The sequence below is a fragment of the Heptranchias perlo genome, chromosome 9 (genome assembly GCF_035084215.1).
Source record: "Heptranchias perlo isolate sHepPer1 chromosome 9, sHepPer1.hap1, whole genome shotgun sequence".
NCBI classification, from domain to species: domain Eukaryota; kingdom Metazoa; phylum Chordata; class Chondrichthyes; order Hexanchiformes; family Hexanchidae; genus Heptranchias; species Heptranchias perlo.
Genome location: NC_090333.1, coordinates 22,325,936 through 22,350,743, shown reverse-complemented (window position 1 = coordinate 22,350,743; position 24,808 = coordinate 22,325,936). Strand labels below are relative to the sequence as shown.

The 24,808-nt window shown below is 46.2% G+C and overlaps 1 protein-coding gene across 2 annotated transcripts in view; it reads left to right on the top strand.

Annotated features, from left to right (window-relative positions):
- The first annotated feature begins 1,030 nt into the window (after nucleotides 1–1,030).
- LOC137325191 (AP-1 complex subunit mu-1-like) overlaps nucleotides 1,031–24,808 on the top strand; it is a 56,376-nt gene continuing 32,598 nt past the window's right edge. The window contains exons 1-3 of one of the 2 annotated variants that reach the window (XM_067990001.1): nucleotides 1,031–1,190; nucleotides 19,564–19,720; nucleotides 24,287–24,354. In XM_067990001.1, coding sequence (XP_067846102.1) covers nucleotides 1,149–1,190; nucleotides 19,564–19,720; nucleotides 24,287–24,354 — 267 coding nt within the window. In that variant the 5' untranslated portion in view covers nucleotides 1,031–1,148. The remainder of the gene's footprint in view (nucleotides 1,191–19,563; nucleotides 19,721–24,286; nucleotides 24,355–24,808) is intronic. The other variant, XM_067990002.1, reaches the window with a different exon arrangement.

Sequence of the window (24,808 nt, the reverse complement as noted above, 5' to 3'; positions counted from 1 at the left end):
GGGGAAGGCGAGAAGGGGCAGAGGGGGAAGGGGAGAAGGGGCAGAGGGGGAAGGGGCAGAGGGGGAAGGGGCAGAGGGGGAAGGGGCGGAGGGGGAAGGGGCGGAGGGGGAAGGGGCAGAGAGGGAAGGGGAGAAGAGGGAAGGGGAAGGGGAGAAGGGGCAGAGGGGGAAGGGGCAGAGGGGGAAGGGGCAGAGGGGGAAGGGGAGAAGGGGCAGAGGGGGAAGGGGAGAAGGGGCAGAGGGGGAAGGGGTGAAGAGGGAAGGGGAAGGGGTGAAGAGGGAAGGGGAAGGGGAGAAGGGGCGGAGAGGGAAAGGTGAGAGGGGGAGGAGAGGGAAGGGGAAGAAGCGGAGAAGGGGAAGGGGTAACGAGGGAAGGGGAGAAGGGGTGACAAAGGAAGCGGAGAAGGAGTGGAGAGCGAAGGAGGAGGAGGGGTGATGAGGGAAGGGGGAAGGGGCGATGAGGGAAGCGGAGAAGGAGTGGAGAGCGAAGGAGGAGGAGGGGTGATGAGGGAAGGGGAAGGGGCGATGAGGGAAGGGGGAAGGGGCGATGAGGGAAGGGGGAAGGGGCGATGAGGGAAGGGGGAAGGGGCGATGAGGGAAGGGGTGAAGGAGCGGAGAGGGAAGAGAAGAGGCGATGAGGGAAAGGTGTAGAAGGGGCAACATGGGAAGGGCAGAAGGGGCGGCAAGGGAAGTGGGGAGATGGGGTGATGAGGGAAGGTGTGGAGAAACGACGGTGAGGGGAGGGGGTTAAGGAGGGACATGGTGAGGGTGAAGGGGCATGGAGGAAACTGGGACAGGACATCATACATTTCCAGATTGACATTGTGATGTATTGTTCTGTGTGCAGTAGAGTTATTGACTGTGTATAAACTGTATATTTAAATGAATGTATTTTTGTCTCTGTATCTGTGGGTATTTCTGCAAATGAATTGTCCATGCCCTGTGTAGTTCAGCATGTCTGTGTATGTGCGGTATTTATATGCGGAATGAAGCCACTACTTGTTCATGGCCAACTCCCTGGAGTTACAAAGCTGTCGGTATCGGTGTCCATGACGTGGAGGATACGGAAACAAGTAAGACTTGTAAGACAACAAGGCGACAGTAACCTGCGGGAGCGGGGACTTGGCCTCTGAGCTGCTCGGGGAATCATGTCAGCCTCGGCCGTGTTCGTGCTGGACCTCAAGGGGAAGGTAAGGCGCGGAGTCTTGATCTTGCTGCGAGTTTCATTGCTTTATTACCAGTTAGATAGGGAGAGGCTGCGAGGGGCAGGTCCAGTACGGGAGGGCGCAGGTGAGTCAGCCTCAGCTCACTTGAAATTCAGTTTGCAGAAATGTCTGTAAACTTTCATCGCGGGAAAGTTTTTTTTTTAGATCGGTCTGAAAGCTTCTCGTGTATCCACGGAAGGCGTTCTTTTCGCCGTGAAATGGAGCAAAAGTTATGCCTGGAATTCAGTACAGTACTAACAGGGGTTAGCTTTCATCATGGCTGTTTCAGTGTCCCCAGTGTCCTTGAAACACCTCCTCCCTCACAAGTCATCCGGTGGTGTCCAGGTCCCGGGTTTCAGATTAGTTCCTCAACACTCAGTGATAAGTAAATCCAACCATAGTACAAGAACAGTGACACAGTGAAAATACATCTTTTTCCATGTGTGTTGGATACAACTTGCAAACTACTATTAACCCTTTGCACTCCTTCCCCCTCGGGATTCCTGATCGTAATGTTAAACTCTGCGCATTCCTTCCCTCAGGATTTTGTGCCACCGATATTAAACCCTCTTCATATTGCTAGCCTAAGGATTGCTACTATTAAAACCTGTTTTACATTTCTTTCCCGAAAGATCTGTGATACTGATGTCACGCATACAAGACACTTTCTGGAGGCGCAACCATGTACAAAGAGTTGGGGGAGAGGAGGAGGGGGAAGTTTACTTATTCCAAAAATGGGATGAAATGGATCACATCCTCCAAATAGTTGTTTCTTTCCCATGTTAAATCTTTTGCAAGTTCCCTCTCTGAGTTACACTGCCATTATGGGACACTGGCACCAGTACTGGGACAGGAAGGAACTGTACTGCTGGGACAGGCTACACCTGAAACAAGCTGGGACCAAGGTCCTAGGAAACCATAAATAGGGCAATAGAAAGGATTTTCAACTAGTTAAGAGGGGAAGGGGTATTGGGTGCATATAACTGTAACCTAAAGATGATAAAAAGAAGAGTTGAGAACAAAGGCCAGAGTACAGAAAGAGATAAGGATAAAATAAATACTCAGGGAACAGAAAAGGTTATAGGCAGTGATAACAAAATAAACCGGGAGTGATGAAAAATAAGAGCATATTATATTGCCTGGATAAAGCATCAGTAACAAAATGGGGGAATTGGAGACAATAATTAGAAGTGAGGAAATTGATGTAATGGGGATAATGGAAATGTGGCTGCAGACAGGACAGGAATGAATAAAACATACAGAATCATAACCATGGGGGATTTCAACTACCCCCAAATAAACTGGCAGTGAGAGGGGGTGAAAGGGCAGTAGGGGATGGAGTTTTATGCTGTGTACAAGACTCCTTTCTGACCCAATATGTAAGAAGCCCAACAAGGGAGGAAGCACTGCTAGGCGTAGGAATGGGACATGAACCAGAGCAGATAAGAGAAGTAAGCCAAACTAATACTTTATTATTTCTTTTTATAGTCTTTGATATTTTCATTTTATATTTCCTCTTTGCCATCCTAATTGTCTCTTTCCTAAGCTCATGATATTCCCTTTTGTCATTCTCTCCTTTATTTGTTTATGTACCTTGTGTATGTGGGAGGATATCTAGGAAGTAGTGATCACAATATATTATGGTTTAAGATAATGATTGAGAGAGATATAGATAGTACAAGGACTAAAGTAATAGACTGCCAACAAGCCAACTTTGAGGGAATGAGGTTGGAGCTAAGGAAGGTAAACTGGAGAAACATATGACAGACAAAGGGGCAATATTTAAACGGGAGAGCAATAGAATTCAGGACAAGTTTATTCCACTAAAAAATTAGAACAAATTAAAGAATGAGATGCCATGGATAAATAAAGAGGTGATGATAAACTTGAATCTAAAGAAAAAGGCATACACAAAGTACATAAACAATAAATGAGAGGATGACAAATGGGAATGTCATGAGCTTAGGAAATTTAAAAAGACAATTAGATTTCAAAGAGGAAATATAAAATAAGAATATTAAAAGAAATAAAGTATTCTATAGGCACATATGTAACAAAAGGAGAAATAAGATAGAGATTGGAGCACTAAGGGATGAGCAAGATTAACGCACAGGAGGTGATATTGAAATGGCAGGGATACTGAATAGATACTTTGCCTCAGTTTTCACTGAAGAGACTAACAGAGGAAATGACAGTAGTAGAAGTCAAGGCATATTACTACAGTTAAGATAGAAAGAAAGGAGATACCAGGCAAGCTAGCTAAGCTTAAGGAGGACTAGGCCCCCGGTCCAGATAGATTGCACCCGTGGATACTCAAAGAAACTGGAGAGCAGATAGAGGCACTAGGGTTCGTATATAAAAGTTCATTAGAAAAAGGGAGATAGAACTAATCCAGGGAACTATAGCCCAGTTAGCTTAATGTCAGTGATGGGAAAGATATTAGAATCTTTGCTATGTGCAGTTCTGGTCTCCGTACTACAAAAAGGATACTGAAGCATTGGAGTAAGTGCAGAAAAGATTTACAAGGAAGTTCCAAGAATGCCTCAGCCTTGGCTCAGTGGTAGCACTCTCACCTCTGAGTTGGAAGATTGTGTGTTCAAGTCCCACTCTAGAGACTTGAGCACATATTCTAAGCTAGCACTTCAGTGCAGTACTGAGGGAGCACTGCACTTTCAGAGGTGCTGTCTTTCAAATAAGATGTTAAACTGAGGCCCTGTCAGCCCTCTCAAGTGGATGTAAAAGATCCCATGGGTACAAAGAAGAGCAGGGGAATTCTCCCTGGTATCCTGCCCAATATTTGTCCCTCAGCCAACATCACCAAAAAAACAGATTATCTAGTCATTATCTCCTTGCTGTTTGTGTGACCTTGCTGTGCATAAATTGGCTGCTGCGTTTCCTTACATTATGACAGTTGGTTTTACTTCATTAAAAGTACTTCATTGGCTGTAAAATGCTTTGGTATGTCCTGAGATAATTAAAGGCCCTTTTATAAATGCAAGTTCTTTCTTTCCATGGACCAGAATTGTGAGGATGCAACTATCAGGAAGATTGAGCAGGCTTGGTCTCTTTTCTCTGAAAAGGGGGAGACTAAGAGGAGACCTGATAGCGGTCTTGAAAATTATGAAGGAGTTTAAGAATTTAGGAGCAATTTCTTTACACAGAGAGTGGCGAGAATGTGGAACTTGCTGCCACATGGAATGGTTGATGCAGATAGCATTGATGCATTTAAGGGGAGGGTTGATACATAATGAGGGAGAAAGGAATAGAGGGATATGGGGGTAGGGTAGGAGTAAGTCATTAGAGTGGGATGAGTTTTGTGTGGAGTATAAACACAGGCATAGACCAGTTGGGCTGAGTGGCCTGTTTCTGTGCTGTAGGTTCCAGGATTCTATGAAAAGGCACTTTGTGAACACATTTGTAAATTAAAACAGGAGGGCCCCAACTAATAAGGCTTAATGCTGCTTTGTTTTTAAAAATGGTCAAAAATGCAGAATTAAGAATTATAAGCCTATTAGCATGATATTCAAAGCAGAAAGTGATGCAAAACACCAAAAACTAAAAGCAATAAACCCAAGCCAGTGTGAATTTCTAACGATGTTATGATAGTATGTTTTCCTGATTGGGAACTTGGACGCATCCCTTGACATTAAACCTGTGTTATTCAGGGTTCTTTCTTTGTTTCTCTATGCATATGGCATTACAGAAACCACAGAGGATTAAATATCATAACAAATAGCAGCCAACTTGGTTTTAGGTTTTTAGGTGTCAGCTTTGCATTACTGGTAGCGCTGGTGCTTCTGAGTCAGATGATTGTGGGTTCTAAGACTTACTCCAGGACTTGAGCATGTAATCTACACTGAGGCTTCAGTGCAGTTCCGACAGAGGGCTGCATTGTCGAAGGTACTATCTTCAGGATGAAATGTTAAACCGAGGACCCATCTGCCCTGTCGGGTGCAGGTATACGATATAACGGTGGTATTTGAAGAAAAGCAGGTGAGTTCTGGTATTCTGACCAATATTTATTCCTCAACCAACACCACCAAAGCAGATTACCTGGTTACTCATCTCATTGCTGTTTGTGGGACTTTGATGTGCAGAAATTGGCTGCCTTGTTTGCCTGCACAACGGTAACTATACTTTGAAAGTAATTTTTTGGCTGTAAAGAGCTTTGGGACATCCTGAGGATGTGATAGAAATGCAAGTTCTTTCTTTCCTCTGAAAGGGAAAGGCTGTGCCTGACCAGCTTTGTCAATTTTTTTGACGATGTGATATCCCAAGTGTACTCTGTGGTAGGCCTTCCAGAAATCCTTTGACCAAGTTCCTCACATTAGGCTGCTACATAAGGTTAAAACAATAAAAACATTAAGGCGAAATCTGGAAATGGACAAGAAACTGTCTGAAGGATACAAAGCAGCAAGTACTTGTTATGAATGTGGTGTCAGAAGGAGATGGGGAAAGAACCTAACGGAGTGTTCCAGGGATCAATACTGGGACCTGTACTGTCATTAATTTACTCTCATGACTTGGAGTTAGAAACTCAATGATCACAAATTATATCAAACTGAGGGAAGTTAGGCACAAACTAAAGGAAACAGCCAGACTTAAAAAGGAGTCAAAGAAAATCTGTAATTGGACAGAACAATGGCAAATGAAATTTAATACAGATATATAAATGTTAGGGACTACACATTTGACATAATGTGTGAATAGTGTAGAAATAGTTAAAGGTGAGGTCGAAAGAGATTGGAGGGTGTTTTAAATGTGATCCAAATGAACCACCAGAAGAGTTTATTAATTAGAACAATCTGGGGTTTCATGTTGGAGAATTTGGTGGATGAATGCATAGGAACTCATTAAGTTAGTGCAACAAGTCAATAATGCAATTTAGATACATTAACGTTTGTGCAAAATGCTGTGGCTTAATTGGGAAAATTCCATCCAGACTTTCCCTGTTAACACTAATAGTATTTGCCTCTAATAGTCATCAGATCTTTACCGTTACCTTTTGTCATACCATTTGTATTGTTCGTATAATCTGTGTGTCACTGAGTTTAGTTTGTGACCTGACACTGTGATTCTTCTCTGATGGGGGCTAATACATTAACATGCAGGTACAGCAAGCAATTAGGAAGGCAAATGGTATGTTAGCCTTTATTGCAAGGGGATTGGAGTTTATGAGTCAGGAAGTATTGCTGCAATTATACAGGGCTTTGGTGAGACCACACCTGGAGTACTGTGAACAGTTTTGGTCTCCTTACCTGAGGAAAGATATACTTGCCTTAGAGGGGATGCAACGAAGGTTCACTAGATTGATTCCTGGGATGAGAGGGTTGTCCTATGAGGAGAGATTGAGTAGAACGGGCCTATGTTCTCTAGAGTTTAGAAGAATGAGAGGTGATCTCATTGAAATGTATAAAATTCTTAGAGGGCTTGACAGGCCTCCTCCCGAGATCCCCACCATCACAAAAGCCAGTCTTCAGCCAATTCGATTCACTCCACATGATATCAAGAAAGGCTGAGTGCACTGGATACAGCAAAGGCTATGGGCCTTGACAACATCCCAGCTGTTGCGCTGAAGACTTGTGCGCCAGAACTAACCGCACCTCTAGCCAAGCTGTTCCAGTCCAGCTACAACACTGGCATTTACTCGACAAAGTGGAAAATTGCCCAGGTATCTGAAGTTTTCCTGGATTCAGTTCATCTTTTAATTAGGCCTCTGTGGAGCACATTAGGGAAGAATGCTCAAATCATAGACTAAGTATTTTAATATTAATGTTAGATTTTAAAAACATAAGAACATAAGAGATAGGAGCTGGAATCGGCCAGTTGGCCCTTTGAGCCTGATCTTCCATTCAATGAGATCGTGGCTAATCTGATTTTTACCTCAACTCCATTTTCCCGCCTGTTCCCCATATCCTTTGATCCCCATGCTGATCAAAAATTTGTCTAACTCAGCCTTGAATATATTCAATGACTCAGCCTCCACCATGTTTTGGGGCAAAGAATTCCAAAGGTTTACAACCCTCTGAGAGAAGAAATTTCTCCTCATCTCCATTTTAAATTGGCGACCCCTTATTCTGAGTCTATGCCCCCTAGTTCTGGATTCCCCTATGAGGGGAAACATCCTCTCAGCATTTACCCTGTCAAGCCCCCTCAGAATCTTATATGTTTCAATAAGATCTCCTCTCATTCTTCTAAACTCCAATGAGTATAGGCCCAACCTGCTCAGTCTTTCCTTATAAGAAAACCCTTCCATACCCGGAATCAACCTAGTGAACCTTCTCTGAACCGCCTCCAATGCAAGTACATCCTTCCTTAAATAAGGGGACCAAAACTGTACGCAGTACTCTAGGTGTGGTCTCACCAGCATCCTGTACAGTTGTAGCAAGACTTCCCTGCTTTTATACTCCATCCACCTAGAAATAAAGGCCAATATTCCATTTGCCTTCCCAATTACCTGCTGCACCTGTGTGCTAACTTTTTGTGTTTTATGTACGATGACACCCAAATCCCTCTGTACCGCAGCATTCTGTAGTCTTTCTCCATTTATATAATATTTTGCTTTTTTATTCTTCCTACCAAGTGGATGACTTCACATTTTCCCACATTATACTCCATCTGCCAAATTTTTGCCCACTCGCTTAACCTATCTATATCCTTTTGCAGACACATTGTGACCTCCTCACAACTTACTTTTCCACCTATCTTCATATCATCAGTAAATTTGGCCACAGTACACTCACTTCCTTCATCCAAGTCATTGATATAGATTGTAAATAGTTGAGGCCTCAGCACTGAGCCATGCGGCACCCCACTAGTTACAGATTACCATCCTGAAAATGACCCCTTTATCCCGACTCTCTGCTTTCTGTTAGTTAGCCAATCCTCTATCCATGCTAATATATTACCCCCAATACCATGAGCTCTTACCTTGTGCAGTAACCTTTTATGTGGCACCTTATCGAATGCCTTTTGGAAATCTAAATACACTACATCTACTGGTTCCCCTTTATCCACCCTGCTCGCTACTTCATCAAAGAACTTTAATAAATTTGTCAAACACAATTTCCCTTTCATAAAACCATGTTGACTCTCCTTGATTTTATTATGAGTCTCTAAATGCCCTGCTACTACTTCCTTAATAATGGATTCTAGCATTTTCCCAATGACAGATGTTAGGCTAATTGGTCTATAGTTACCTGCTTTCTGTCTCCCTCCTTTCTTGAATAGGGGTGTTACATTTGCGGTTTTCCAATCCGCTCGGACCTTTCCAGAATTTAGTGAATTTTGGAAGATTACAACCAAAGCATCCACTATCTCTGTAGCCACTTCTTTTAAGACCCTCGGATGCAAGCCATCGGGTCCAGGGGACTTGTCAGTCTGCAGACCCATTAGTTTGCCGAGCACTTTTTCTCCAGTGATAGTGATTGTTTTTAGATTCTCCATCCTCTTTGTCCCTTGATTATCTACTATTATTGGTATGCTTTTAGTGTCTTCTACTGTGAAGACAGATACAAAATATCTGTTCAATGCCTCTGCCATTTCTTTGTTTTCCATTATTATTTCCCCAGTCTCATCCTCTAAGGGACCTATACTTACTTTAGCTACCCTCTTCCTTTTTATGTACTTGTAAAAGCTCTTACTGTCAGTTTTCATATTTCTTGCTAGTTTACCCTCTGACCACATTAGCATTTTTTTTGGAGCCATAATGAACCTAGTGCATAAAAGATGCACAGGCAATTCAGGATTGCATTATGAAGCGTGATGTGCATTGGCGCTGAACAGGCCCTTAGTCTCATATTTAATAATTTCGAATTTTGTTGATTTGGAGTGAGATACACAATCTTGGTTTAAATGTATTGTGACAATTTTCACTCCAAAACAGATACGCAACTCCATGAGGCGGGAGTTCGGTGGCTGGAACCCCATGGAATTTCAGTCCCCATATGTTTAAACGGGTTTACAATCCGTCTCGCTCTTTTTGATGAACATTTTCCCAGAGTCGATAAGTTGCCAGTCTGTCTCACTGCAGTATTATATGACCTTTGCTTGTCACTTATTTTAATTTTCAAGGATGAAATTGGAATGTCTTGGTGATTGATTCTTATCTTCAACTTTACTGTTAAGAGTTCATGAGTGTCAAAAATGTAATCAAACAACATTGCAAAGATTAGTGGTAAGCTCGAAGATTGGGAAAACGTTAGAAACCAGCAAAGGAGGACTAAAAAAAAGAGGGAGAAATAAATTAGGAATTTCAGTTCCAAGATACTCAGGATTGACATGAAACTGTGATTGAATTTCCATCCAAAGCTGCATCTGTGGAGCAAAGGGTATTGCACCAAGTCTCTGATGTCTCTGGTCTGAGCTCAGATGACTTATTGGGGCAGATGGAAGTGGTCCCAGCGCAGGGGCACTGGGACTGATTATCTTCAGGTGCTACGTGCACTTCTAGTGCAAAGAGCTGACCACACATTATGGCCATAGTCTGACTCATTAGCATATTATTGCAACACTATGAACCCGGTAGCAGCATGCAACTCATTTAATCTCTCTTCAGTATCTTAATAGAATAAGGAGCCATGACTGCAGTGGATAGCCTATTATTTCCCAGGACCCTTCCATCCAATCTTCCTGGTCCTTGAAATAATGGTGACACCATGGCTTGCTGTACGATGAAGGAATTGTGACATTTCCCATTAACGTGTTCAGTTCAGTTCTGTGCCTATAACTGTAGACTAGCTGCACGTTCACGGGAGTGGAACTGCTTTTTGTTCATGAAGGGGGTGGCATTGGTGATAGTGGTGTGTATGGGCACATGCTTGGCATCAAAGTTACATGAATTTTGGGCAATCTAACTAGATGTTAAAAGTCAAGGGGACATATTTTCATTTTCACCACCTGGGTGGTGACCTGGTGGTGCGGATTGCCCACTCATTACAGAACCCGCCCCATTTTTATTCCATTTATTTCAGTGGGGGGCAGCTTTAAGAAGCTCTGAGTAAGTTCAGTTTTGGAAACAACAAAATATCAAAGAAGCACTGCAATCGGTGGAAACAAACAAAGCAGCTTCTCAGAGCAAGTTTTTTAAAAAAGGACAAGTTCACTTTAAGAGAAAGGACCCAAGGTAATGGCCTTGCTGCCCGTGCAGTGCCTGTTTTAAATGGCATTCAGTGTCTGGAGCATTGTTCAGGCACTCTGACCACGTTAGCATTTGTTTGGAGCCATAATGAAGCTCGTGCATAAAAGATGCACAGGCAATTCAGGATTGCGTTATGAAGAGTGATGTGGATTGGCACTGAACAGGCCCTTGGCCTCGTATTTAATAATATGGGTTGTAGCATCGCGTATGCAGTATCCCGCAGACACCAATCACCGCATCATTAGCCCTGTGGCGTATTACTTCAGGGTGAACCATGACCTGAATACAAGGGGTCATAGGTTCGAACTGGTGAAGGGCAAACGTAGGACTGTTAGCTAAGACGGAATCTTAGCCCATGGAATCGAGGGAAAAGTACAGACTTGGTTAGGAAGTTGGCTGAGCGAAAGGCGACAGAGAGTAGGGTTAATGGGAAGGTACTCACATTGGCAGGATGTGACTGGTGGAGTCCGGCAGGGATCTGTCTTGGGGCCTCAATTATTCACAATATTTATTAACGACTTAGATGAAGGCATAGAAAGTCTCATATCTAAGTTTGCCGATGACACAAAGATTGGTGGCATTGTAAGCAGTGTAGATGAAAACATAAAATTACAAAGCGACATTGATAGATTAGGTGAATGGGCAAAACTGTGGCAAATGGAATTCAATGTAGACAAATGTAAGGTCATCCACTTTGGATCAAAAAAGGATAGAACAGGGTACTTTCTAAATGGTAAAAAGTTAAAAACAGTGGATGTCCAAAGGGACTTAGGGGTTCAGGTACATAGATCTTTGAAGTGTCATGAACAGGTGCAGAAAGTAACCAATAAGGCTAATTGAATGTTGGCCTTTATATCTAGAGGATTAGAGTACAAGGGGGCAGAAGTTATGCTGCAGCTATACAAAACCCTGGTTAGACCGCACCTGGAGTACTGTGAGCAGTTCTGGGCACCGCACCTTTGGAAGGACATATTGGCCTTGGAGGGAGTGCAGCGTAGGTTTACTCAAATGATACCCGGACTTCAAGGGTTAAGTTACAAGGAGAGATTACACAAATTGGGGTTGTATTCTCTAGAGTTTCGAAGGTTAAGGGGTGATCTGATCGAAGTTTATAAGATATTAAGGGGAACAGATAGGGTGGATGGAGAGAAACTATTTCCGCTGGTTGGGGATTTTAGGAGTAGGGGGCACAGTCTAAAAATTAGAGCCAGACCTTTCAGGAGTGAGATTAGAAAACATTTCTACACACAAAGGGTGGTAGAAGTTTGGAACTCTCTTCCGCAAACGGCAATTGATACTAGCTCAATTGCTAAATTTAAATCTGAGATAGATAGCTTTTTGGCAACCAAAGGTATTAAGGGATATGGGCCAAAGGCAGGTATATGGAGTTAGATCACAGATCAGCCATGATCTTATCAAATGGTGGAGCAGGCACGAGGGGCTGAATGGCCTACTCCTGTTCCTATGTTCCGATGGTTCCTATGGACTGATGTCAAGAAGAATTTCTTCACACAGAGTAATCAGCACTTGGAGTAGGCTTCACGATGACTAGGAGGTGAAAACCTTAGTGGTTTGCTGCATGCAGCCAGTGCTACCTGGGCTGTTGATTTATTTTTTATTCGTTCATGGGATGTGGGCGTCGCTGGCAAGGCCAGCATTTATTGCCCATCCCTAATTGTCCTTGAGAAGGTGGTGGTGAGCCGCCTTCTTGAACCGCTGCAGTCCATGTGGTGACGTTTCTCCCACAGTGCTGTTAGGTAGGGAGTTCCAGGATTTTGACCCAGCGACGATGAAGGAACGGCGATATATTTCCAAGTCGGGATGGTGTGTGACTTGGAGGGGAACGTGCAGGTGTTCCCATATGCCTGCTGCCTTTGTCCTTCTAGGTGGTAGAGGTCGCGGGTTTGGGAGGTGCTGTCAAAGAAGCCTTGGTGAGTTGCTGCAGTGCATCCTGTGGATGGTACACACTGCAGCCACAGTGCGTCGGTGGTGAAGGGAGTGAATGTTTAGGGTGGTGGATGGGGTGCCAATCAAGCGGACTGCTTTGTCCTGGCTGGTGTTGAGCTCCTTGAGTGTTGTTGGAGCTGCACTCATCCAGGCAAATGAAGAGTATTCCATCACACTCCTGACCTGTGCCTTGTAGATGGTGGAAAGGTTTTGGGGAGTCAGGAGGTGAGTCACTCGCCGCAGAATACCCAGCCTCTGACCTGCTCTTGTAGCCACAGTATTTATGTGGCTGGTCCAGTTAAGTTTCTGGTCAATGGTGACCCCCAGAATGTTGATGGTGGGGGATTCGGCGATGGTAATGCCATTGATTGTCAAGGGGAGGTGGTTAGACTCTCTCGTTGGAGATGGTCATTGCCTGGCACTTGTCTGGCGCGAATGTTGGCTGCATGCGCCAGCAGGGGGCCCTGATATTGGGCGTGACTAGCACTACTTAAAGGCAGCCTTAAATGGAAAGTGCACAGAGCTTGTTGGAGGGCACAATGGCGGAGGAGGAGGGCTGTGCTTTCTTTTTGTTTAAATGTTTGAGCTAAGACGGGCTGAATGGGCTTCCTGATTGATATTTAACATGTAATCTGGAAGTGGCTGCAGGAGGAGCTGGAATTCGTTTGGCAACTAACTCTGTGCTGCAGGATAGTGAGGAATGGCTGAGCCTGTGAGAGAACGTGGAACAAGGGTCTCTGATGGTGCACTAGAGGCCTTGGTGGAAGAGGGGGAGGCACGGAGGGGCATCCTTTATCCACAAGGGGGCAGGAGGCCGTCCAGACATATGCTCAAGAGGCAGTGGGAGGAAGTTGCACACGAGGTAAATGCCAGGAGCATCGCACCATGCACATGGATGCAGTGCAGGAAGACGTTCAGTGATTTGACATGAGCGGTCAAGGTGAGTGAGTTCAACTGCCAAGTGGCTTATCCTACCAACTGCACCAATAGCCTCATCCACTGCTCAATGCATTACACCCCCCACCAACAAACTCTTTCAATCAGTACTCGACCCTTCAAATCAGATGTTTCATCTCACCCTCACACATTACCACTCTTGCAAGCCCCACAGCTAAAACTCACAGGTCACACACACTGGCAGCTATTCAACTACGGCAGCCACATCAGCTAAACATCTTGCAGGACACTCACTGATGCATTTCCCTCTTTCTTGCATGAGAAGCTGGCTCGTAGTACTAAAGGAAGTGGCCCTGGAAATAGTGGATGCATTGGTGGTCATCTTCCAAAATTCTATAGACTCTGGAACAGTTCCTACAGATTGGAGGGTGGCAAATGTAACCCCACTATTTAAAAAAGGAGGAAGAGAAAAAACAGGGAATTACAGACCAGTTAGCCTAACATCAGTAGTGGGGAAAATGCTAGAGTTTATTATAAAGGATGTGAAACAGAACACTTGGAAGGCTTTAATGAGATTGGACAAAGTCAGCATGGGTTTATGAAAGGGAATTCATGCTTAACAAATCTACTGGAGTTTTTTGAGGAGGTAACTAGTAGAATAGATAGGGGCGAACCAGTGGATGTGGTGTACTTGGATTTTCAGAAGGCTTTTGATAAGGTCCCACACAAGAGGCTAGTGTGCAAAATTAAAGCACATGGGATTGGGGGGAATATACTGGCATGGATTGAGAATTGGTTGACAGACAGGAAACAGAGAGTAGGAATAAATGGGTCTTTTTCGGGGTGGCAGGCAGTGACTAGTGGGGTACTGCAGGGATCAGAGCTTGGGCCCCAGCTATTCACAATATATATCAATGATTTGGATGAGGGAACGGAATGTAACATTTCCACGTTTGCAGACGACACAAAGCTGGGTGGAATGTGAGCTGTGAGGAGGATGCAAAGAGGCTCCAATGTGATTTGGACAAGTTGAGTGAGTGGGCAAGAACATGGCAGATGCTGTATAACGTGGATAAATTTGAGGTTATCCACTTTGGTTGTAAAAACAGAAAGACAGATTATTATCTGAATGGTGATAGATTGGGAAAAGGGGAGGTGCAACGAGACCTGGGTGTCCTTGTACACCAGTCGCTGAAAGCGAACATTCAGGTGCAGCAAGCAGTTAGGAAGGCGAATGGTATGTTGGCCTTCATTGCAAGAGGATTTGAGTACAGGAACAGGGATGTCTTACTGCAGTTGTACAGGCCTTGGTGAGACCACATCTGGAGTATTGTATGCAGTTTTAGTCTCCTTATCTGAGGAAGGATGTCCTTGCCATGGAGGGATGGCAGGACTGACATATGAGAAGAGATTGGGTTGACTAGGCCTATATTCACTAGAGTTTAGAAGAATGAGAGGTGATCTCATCGAAACATATAAAATTCTAACAGGACTAGACAGACTAGATGCAGGGAGGATGTTCCCGATGGCTGGGGAGTCCAGAACCAGGGGTCACAGTCTCATGATACGGGGTATGCCATTTAGAACCGAGATGAGGAGAAATTTCTTCACTCAGAGGGTGGTGAACCTGTGGAATTCTCTACCACAGAAGGGAGTGGAGGCCAAGTCATTAGATGTATTCAAGAAGGAGATAGATATATTTCTTAATACTCAAGGGATATGGGGAAAAAGCGGGAACAGGGTACTGAGTTAGACGATCAGCCATGATCATTTTGAATGGCGGAGCAGGCCCAAAGGGCTGAATGGCCTACTCTTGCTCCTATTTTCTATGTTTCTATGTTTCTGTAACAGTAGGCAGCAGGAAAGAATTGGAAGAGGTCAGGCATGCCTACACGTCCTCACCCCCTGTAGAGGAGATGATGCTCTCTTATCATTGGACGGGCCATCGCTGCTGCCATGGCCACAGGCAGTGCTGGAGATATCGATGATGAGGGTCTCTGCATTCCGAATCCTCCTTCTCGCTTCCCACTTCTTCCTCAACCACAATCTATTCTGACTCACGTGCTGTGGATGGTGTAAGCACGCATGTCTTACTTTCTCCTCTCCCCTCACCACTACTCAACCCGTGTCCCTTTGTCATTTCAGATACCCAAGAACTGGAACCTGCCCAGTTAGAGGAGGCAGAGGAAGATGACAGTGATAATGCAGACACACTGTCATTTGGTCTTACACTTGCAGTCACCAGCTCAGAGACTGACATTGCGTGTAGTTTAGAGGCTAGGATAGAGGAGGGATCTGCACATGGTGAGACATCGGGCACAAGTGCACAGGAGCTGTGGTGGGGGGAACGGATATCGCAGGTGCCAGCTCGCTGGAGGGTGAGGTCGCTCACTAGTTCTGATGCAGAGGAGTCAGATGATGACTTTGATGGGCCAGGCTACAGAAAGAGGCTGATTGGTGTACACGACCAAATGCTTGGGGCACTGGAAAGCCTGCCAAAAGCCTGCGCAAAATGTCAAGGGGCATGGAGGAGCCCAGCTCCAATTTGGCACAGGGTTTTGCACAGAGCTTGGAGTCCATCCTTTCCAACATGGAACGGGTGGTCACCTCCATCAGCACACCTGTGGAACCCACCATGACGCAACGTCTGATGACCGATGACACACCTTCCATTGCAGCACAAACAGCTATCCAAGATCTGATTGCTGCTTTGGACGCTCAGTCTGCTGAGTTACAGGCTCAGACTGCTGCTATCGTTGCTCTGGGTACCACTGTTGAAAGGGGCTTCCAGGGCATCACAGCACTCCAGCAATCTGTTTTCCAACAGATCACCAGGATTGTTGAGGCTCCGCCCCGGGAGAGTGACAGTGGTGCCATGAAAGACGAACCTGCTGTCCTCTCTCAGGATGACAGCATTCCTGCTCCCATCCCTGCCACTCCGCCAGTGCCCTTGCTGTTGCTCAGGCCGAGATGGTGCAGTCTGAAGCCAGGCCCTCTCAGCCAAGAGCTGCTCGAGGTCCTCCTCCAAGGCCATCTGCATGCTCCAAGAGAAAACGTGATGAATCTGTTTGAGTGCATACAGAGCCTTCGTGACCTCCCTTATACAGCAATGTACTGCCAACTGAGAGATGTTGCTGAAGGACATAGCTGCCAGACTGGGCCTGCGGCAGGTGGTGAGCGAACCAACACGAGGGAAAAACCTACTTGACCTCGTCCTCACCAAACTAACTGTCGCAGATGCATCTGTCCATGACAGTATTGGTAGGGGTGACCATCGCACAGTCCTCATGGAGATGAAGTCCCGTCTTCGCACTGAGGACACCATCCAACGTGTTGTGTGGCACTACCACCGTGCTAAATGGGATAGATTCAGAACAGATCTAGCAGCTCAAAACTGGGCATCCCTGAGGCGCTGTGGGCCATCAGCAGCAGCAGAATTGTATTCCAGCACAATCTGTAACCTCATGGCTCAGCATATTCCTCACTCTACCATTACCAACAAGCCAGGGGATAAACCCTGGTTCAATGAGGAGTGTAGAAGAGCATGCCAGGAGCAGCACCAGGCGTACCTAAAAATGAGGTGCCAACCTGGTGAAGCCAACCTGCTCACCGATGATCAGTTTGGGTTCCGCCAGGACCACTCGGCTCCAGACCTCATTACAGCCTTGGTCCAAACATGGACAAAAGAGCTGAATTCCAGAGGTGAGGTGAGAGTAACTGCCCTTGACATCAAGGCAGCATTTGACCGAGTGTGGAACCAAGGAGTCCTAGTAAAATTGAAGTCAATGGGAATTAAGAGGAAAACTCTCCAGTGGCTGGAGTCACACCTAGCACAAAGGAAGATGGTAGTGGTTGTTGGAGGCCAATCATCTCAGCCCCAGGGCATTGCTGCAGGAGTTCCTCAGGTCAGTGTCCTCGGCCCAACCATCTTCAGCTGCTTCATCAATGACCGTCCCTCCATCATAAGGTCAGAAATTGTGATGTTTGCTGATGATTGCACAGTGTTCAGTTCCATTCGCAACCCCTCAGATAATGAAGCAGTCCATGCCGACATGCAGCAAGACCTGGACAACATCCAGGCTTGGGCTGATAAGTGGCAAGTAACATTCTGCCAGACAATTGCCAGGCAATGACCATCTCCAACAAGAGAGAGTCTAACTGCCTCCCCTTGACATTCAATGACATTACCATCACCGAATCCCCCACCATCAACATCCTGGGGGTCACCATTGACCAGAAACTTAACTGGACCAGCCATATAAATACTGTGGCTACAAGAGCAGGTCAGACGCTGGGTATTCTGCAGCGAGAGACTCACCTCCTGACTCCCCAAAGCCTTTCCACCATCTACAAGGCACAAGTCAGGAGTGTGATGGAATACTCTCCACTTGCCTGGATGAGTGCAGCTCCAACAACACTCAAGAAGCTCACCACCATCCAGGACATAGCAGCCTGCTTGATTGGCACCCCATCCACCACCCGAAACATTCACTCCCTTCACCACCGACGCACTGTGGCTGCAGTGCATACCATCTACAGGATGCACTGCAGCAACTCACCAAGGCTTCTTCGACAGCACCTCCCAAACCCGCGACCTCTACCACCTAGAAGGACAAGGGCAGCAGGCACATGGGAACAACACCACCTGCACATTCCCCTCCAAGTCACACACCATCCCGACTTGGAAATATACCGCTGTTCCTTCATCGTCGCTGGGTCAAAATCCTGGAACTCCCTACCTAACAGCACTGTTGGAGAACTTTCACCACACGGACTGCAGCTCACCACCACCTTCTCAAGGGCAATTAGGGATGGGCAATAAATGCTGGCCTCGCCAGCGACACCCACATCCCATGAACGAATAAAAAAAAACCCATCTCCAGCAGCAGCCAGAGCCGTAAAAATTAAGCACCACGGTTACCTTGTCAGCCACAGGCAATGCTGCCCCTGCCCTGCTCTGAGCCTTCAGTTGTGGCTGCAGCGGTTGACAAATTTCAGTCACGACCTCTTTAGTGAACCGCAGCCATCGGATTCACTGGTCGTCGCTGAAGTTGAGATAAGAGAATTGGTCCCTGAAGGCCCTTGTTGGATATGGCCTCCTGCTGAGTGCCCTGTGCCTCCTCCTCCCCCTCTCTCTTCTAGTAGCTTGTCTGGCTCTGCGTGGTCTCTCTGTATGTTCCCTGTCATGTTCAGTTCCCAGAGGAAGCCCTAGCAGGCCATCCATTTCTGGAAGCAACCTTGTTCAGAGCACTATTTTAAATGCCACTAACGACCACCCAGATCACTCTCTATAAAATATTGCAATTTTCTTCAAGTAAAGGAAACTTCCACAAACACCCACAATTGTACCAGCAGCCAGAATAACTAATCCAGCAACTAACCTGTAACTCCTGCATGCTTCCTTTAAATAGCGCTAGTGAGGGGTCCTTAATGTCCTTTAACTCTGTTCAGCTGTGCGAGGTTGGGACAGTGCGTTGGCTGGAGCAGCGAGTTTGAAAATGCCACCGGCTGCTTAAAATCAGTGTTGCACACTGATTTACGTCATAATCTCCCTACTCTACATGCTCCTGACGTTCGTCAGGCGACCACCTTGACCAATATGGTGTCCTGTGCACGTCATGCTGGAAATGTGCGCGCTCATCTCGGACGCCATTTTCGGGGGCTTAGGTGTCTGCGTAGCGCTTACACAACGGGCGCTACGCGGCCCAATTTAGCCCCCACTCCCTCCAGATGCTGGGACTGAAATTCCGCCAGAGTTACACTAGACTTCCACCGGAGTTACGGTGGGAGGCTGCTAGAATCTCCAGCCCCCTACACCGAATTTCAGCCGCCCCTATTACAACACTTGTTTTCTCAAACTATGTATCATCATAAATAGGGCAAGTGATTTGTTGCAATGAGTGATTTTTTTTTATCACTCATCCATCTGTCTTTTCACTGCCTCTGACACTTTCTATACAAAATTGCTACAAATTGTGTTAACGTTGGCAAATTCATTAGATATCACGCCATCCAAAATCATTTGTCCTAATCAGCAATAAAACCATTTTGGGCTGTTTATGTGTGCATGATCTGAGTAACTAGTTAAGCTTTTGTGGCCTATGATGAAGATATGTGAGCATTGCTCGGGGTGAAATAATTGATTGTATGCCAGCAGTCCCTTGTGAGTGCTGTGGATAATACATGTAATGGCGCTGGCATATCTGACTTGACTTCACATCATCCATCAATCCCTATTATTTGGTTCGGTCTTCTTCATGGAATTGTAATCTACGCTGCAGATGTTTGAGGTTGTGAAACAAGATTCAGTTTTGCTGCTGTAGGCAGCATTTGTTTCATGCACAGTTCGTAAACTCCATTCATTTTTTTGGTCAGGTTCTAATATGCAGAAACTACATGGGTGACGTGGACATGAATGAAATTGACTACTTCCTACCGATGCTGATGCAGAAGGAGGATGAGGGGTCTACTTCCCCGTTCCTCATCCATGGACGTGTTCACTTCCTCTGGATAAGACACAGTAACCTGTATTGTATCCTTTAAAGTGGTGGATCTGGGGTGACCGGGGACCTCTTTTGTATCCCTCTGCATGGTGCCTCTGGTTTAGAGCAGTGTATGAGGGTGATATTTACTGTAATCCTCATTGGAGGGGATTGAGGACTCCTTTTATATTTACCAACAGGGTGGGTCTGGTATATAAAATCATACTGCATAGAAAGAGGCCATTCGGCCTATCGTGCCCATGCTGGCATATGGGGTGGACGCTGTAAATGAATTTGTACTGTCGCCCTCACTTGGAGAAAATAACATGTATTCTCTCCTTGTTCACAGCAGGGTTATCCAAAGGGTGTGTAATGTTTCCATTGGATGAGATTTTCCGACAATTTGCATGTTATTGGATTTGGTCACTTGGGGAGGTGGGGGTAACAGCATCCACCTAGAAGGGCCATTGCATGGTAGCATGTAAGTAGAGGAGAAGGGACATGCAGAATGTAGCTGTGGGGGCAGGTGGAATGGCAGCTGCTGATATATAGTGACATGTAGTTGGAAGGTCTGAACTGTTTTTTGTATGTACCTGTGAAAGTGATGAGTCCTTGGTTTGTAGCTACAGAGAGTGAAGTGCAGCTGAAACTTCAAGACTAGGTGCATTTGTGGGGGGAAGTGGGGAGGGGGAATGGGCAGAGGGTGTCATTTCCAACTGACAACTGTTTAACTGGAAAGTGCGTAGGTGAGGTATAAGCCCAAGATATTAAGTTACGAATTTAATTCTGAAGTAATTCATAAATTAAAAATGATTTGTAAAATGCTATCGGCCAGACATTACAGTTGGCAATAATAGTGGGTGATGTTTAACCCACTTATTTGACGTTTTTCTGTCTGCTATCTTAAGCGTCAGGTTAACGCTTGCATTAAAATAGCAGACAGAAAAACGTCATGGAATGCTTAAGTGTTCATCCACTAAAGTCGGCAACAATCATTTCCAGCCTTATATTATGGAATATACTTGTCTTACTGCGTGAATTTAATTTATAAACTGATACATTTTAAAATTCAGTTTGATTTATAAGTTGAAGTCGTGTAACTTCTTTGATAAATTTGCAAATCTAAAAATAAAGTGAAGTGAAACAAATGAATTCCTGGTTTAGATCATTGTCGCAAATATTTGACATTATTGACGGGTACGGTAGCATAGTGGTTATGTTACTGGGCTAGTAATCCAGAGGCCTGGACTAAAATCCAGAGTCATGAGTTCAAATCCCGCCATGGCAGCTGGTGAATTTAAATTCAATTAATTAATTAAATTCAATTAATTAAATAAAAAATCTGGAATTAATATACTAGTATCAGTAATGATGGCCATGAAACTACCGGATTGTCGTAAAAACCCATCTGGTTCACTAATGTCCTTTAGGGAAGGAAGCCTGCCGCCCTTACCCGGTCTGGCCTATATGTGACTCCAGACCCACAGCAATGTGGTTGATTCTTAATTGCCCTCTGAAATGGCCTAGCAAGCCACTCAGTTGTAAAATCTCGCGACGAAAAGTCATAATAAGAATAAAACCGGACCACTAGGCACCGGACACGACGACGGCAAAACACCAAGCCCAGTCGACCCTGCAAGGTCCTCCTTACTAACATCTGGGGACTTGTGCCAAAATTGGGAGAGCTGTCCCACAGACTAGTCAAGCAACAGCCTGACATAGCCAAACTCACAGAATCATATCTTTCAGCCAACGTCCCAGATTCTTCCATCACCATCCCTGGGTATATCCTGTCCCACCGGCAGGACAGACCCACCAGAGGTGGCGGTACAGTGATATACAGTCAGGAGGGAGTGGCCCTGGGAGTCCTCAACATTGACTCTGGACCCCATGAAATCTCATGGCATCAGGTCAAACATGGGCAAGGAAACCTCCTGCTGATTACCACCTACCGTCCTCCCTCAGCTGATGAATCAGTCCTCCTCCATGTTGAATACCACTTGGAGGAAGCACTGAGGGTAGCAAGGGCACAAAATGTACTCTGGGTGGGGGACTTCAATGTCCATCACCAAGAGTGGCTCGGTAGCACCACTACTGACCGAGCTGGCCGAGTCCTGAAGGACATAGCTGCCAGACTGGGCCTGCGGCAGGTGGTGAGCGAACCAACACGAGGGAAAAACTTACTTGACCTCGTCCTCACCAATCTACCTGTCGCAAATGCATCTGTCCATGACAGTATTGGTAGGAGTGACCACCGCACAGTCCTCGTGGAGATGAAATCCCGTCTTCGCACTGAGGACACCATCCAACGTGTTGTGTGGCACTACCACCGTGCTAAATGGGATAGATTCAGAACAGATCGAGCAGCTCAAAACTGGGCATCCATGAGGCGCTGTGGGCCAGCACAATCTGTAACCTCATGACCCGGCATATTCCTCACTCTACCATTACCAACAAGCCAAGGGATCAACCCTGGTTCAATGAGGAGTGTAGAAGAGCATGCCAGGAGCAGCACCAGGCGTACCTAAAAATGAGGTGCCAACCTGGTGAAGCTACAACTCAGGACTACATGCATGCTAAACAGCGGAAGCAACATGCTATAGACAGAGCTAAGCGATTCCACAACCAACGAATCAGATCAAAGCTCTGCAGTCCTGCCACATCCAGTCGTGAATGGTGGTGGACAATTAAACAACTAACGGGAGGAGGAGGCTCTGCAAACATCCCCATTCTCAATGATGGCGGAGTCCAGCACGTGAGTGCAAAAGACAAGGCTGAAGCGTTTGCAACCATCTTCAGCCAGAAGTGCCGAGTGGATAATCCATCTCAGCCTCCTCCCGATATCCCCACCATCACGAAAGCCAGTCTTCGGCCAATTCGATTCACTCCACGTGATATCAAGAAACGGCTGAGTGCACTGGATACAGCAAAGGCTATGGGCCCCGACAACATCCCAGCTGTAGTGCTGAAGACTTGTGCTCCAGAACTAGCTGCGCCTCTAGCCAAGCTGTTCCAGTACAGCTACAACACTGGCATCCACCCGACAATGTGGAAAATTGCCCAGGTATGTCCTGTCCACAAAAAGCAGGACAAATCCAATCCGGCCAATTACCGCCCCATCAGTCTACTCTCAATCATCAGCAAAGTGATGGAAGGTGTCGTCAACAGTGCTATCAAGCGGCACTTACTCACCAATAACCTGCTCACCGATGCTCAGTTTGGGTTCCGCCAGGACCACTCGGCTCCAGACCTCATTACAGCCTTGGTCCAAACATGGACAAAAGAGCTGAATTCCAGAGGTGAGGTGAGAGTGACTGCCCTTGACATCAAGACAGCATTTGATCGAGTGTGGCACCAAGGAGCCCTAGTAAAATTGAAGTCAATGGGAATCAGGGGGAAAACTCTCCAGTGGCTGGAGTCATACCGAGCACGAAGGAAGATGGTAGTGGTTGTTGGAGGCCAATCATCTCAGCCCCAGGGCATTGCTGCAGGAGTTCCTCAGGGCAGTGTCCTAGGCCCAACCATCTTCAGCTGCTTCATCAATGACCTTCCCTCCATCATAAGGTCAGAAATGGGGATGTTTGCTGATGACTGCACAGTGTTCAGTTCCATTCGCAACCCCTCAGATAATGAAGCAGTCCGAGCCTGCATGCAGCAAGACCTGGACAACATCCAGGCTTGGGCTGATAAGTGGCAAGTAACATTCGCGCCAGATAAGTGCCAGGCAATGACCATCTCTAACAAGAGAGAGTCTAACCACCTCCCCTTGACATTCAACGGCATTACCATCGCCGAATCCCCCACCATCAACATCCTGGGGGTCACCATTGACCAGAAACTTAACTGGACCAGCCATATAAATACTGTGGCTACGAGAGCAGGTCAGAGGCTGGGTATTCTGCGGCGAGTGACTCACCTCCTGACTCCCCAAAGCCTTTCCACCATCTACAAGGCACAAGTCAGGAGTGTGATGCAATACTCTCCACTTGCCTGGATGAGTGCAGCTCCAACAACACTCAAGAAGCTCGACACCATCCAAGATAAAGCAGCCCGCTTGATTGGCACCCCATCCACCACCCTAAACATTCACTCCCTTCACCACCGGCGCACCGTGGCTGCAGTGTGCACCATCCACAGGATGCACTGCAGCAACTCGCCAAGGCTTCTTCGACAGCACCTCCCAAACCCGCGACCTCTACCACCTAGAAGGACAAGGGCAGCAGGCACATGGGAACAACACCACCTGCACGTTCCCCTCCAAGTCACACACCATCCCGACTTGGAAATATATCGGCGTTCCTTCATTGTCGCTGGGTCAAAATCCTGGAACTCCCTTCCTAACAGCACTGTGGGAGAACTGTCACCACACGGACTGCAGCGGTTCAAGAAGGCGGCTCACCACCACCTTCTCGAGGGCAATTAGGGATGGGCAATAAATGCCGGCCTTGCCAGCGATGCCCACATCCCATGAACGAATAAAAAAAAACATTGGGAATTTTCCACACGTTTTAAGACTGATGGATTGGCAGATTGGACATTGTTGTTGTTAGAATATGACTGCTGTGCTGTTTAACCTGTTGTTCTGCAATTTAACTTCTTTAACCTTGAACATCAAGTGGTAGCAGTGACAAAGAAAAACGCAAATGCAGCCCTTGTTTTTGCGTTTTTATACAAAATTATTCAGGTGAGTGTCATTCAATCAATTCCTGCATTCCCATAATGTCAAAACTAGACCCATTGTCTGGACTGCTGGACTATCTTAGTCTCGGATTTATACATTGAGCCAAACTGCAGGAATGTTTTACTGTCATTCTTGCATTGAGACATATGGGCTAAAAATTCAGTTAGGCCCATTTTCGGCCGGTGCGCAGTCAGCACGCAGCAGAAGCCGGAGGCCTGGAGTTTGTCCAAAATCGAGCCTCTCGGGCCTCATTTCAATACTACCGGCAAGCTGCGAGCGCCATCATGCCTCCTGAGGCAGCTGGCTGGTTTGGGAGTCTCCAATTTGGAATGGCTGCCTTGCTGGGAGCAGCCCTCAGGTAAATCCTGTGAGGGGAGGTGGAGAATGGGAGCGGGGGGGGAGGGGAGGGGAGAGGGCGCGACAATGGTCTGACGTAGTACTGTGGTGCTGGGAGGAG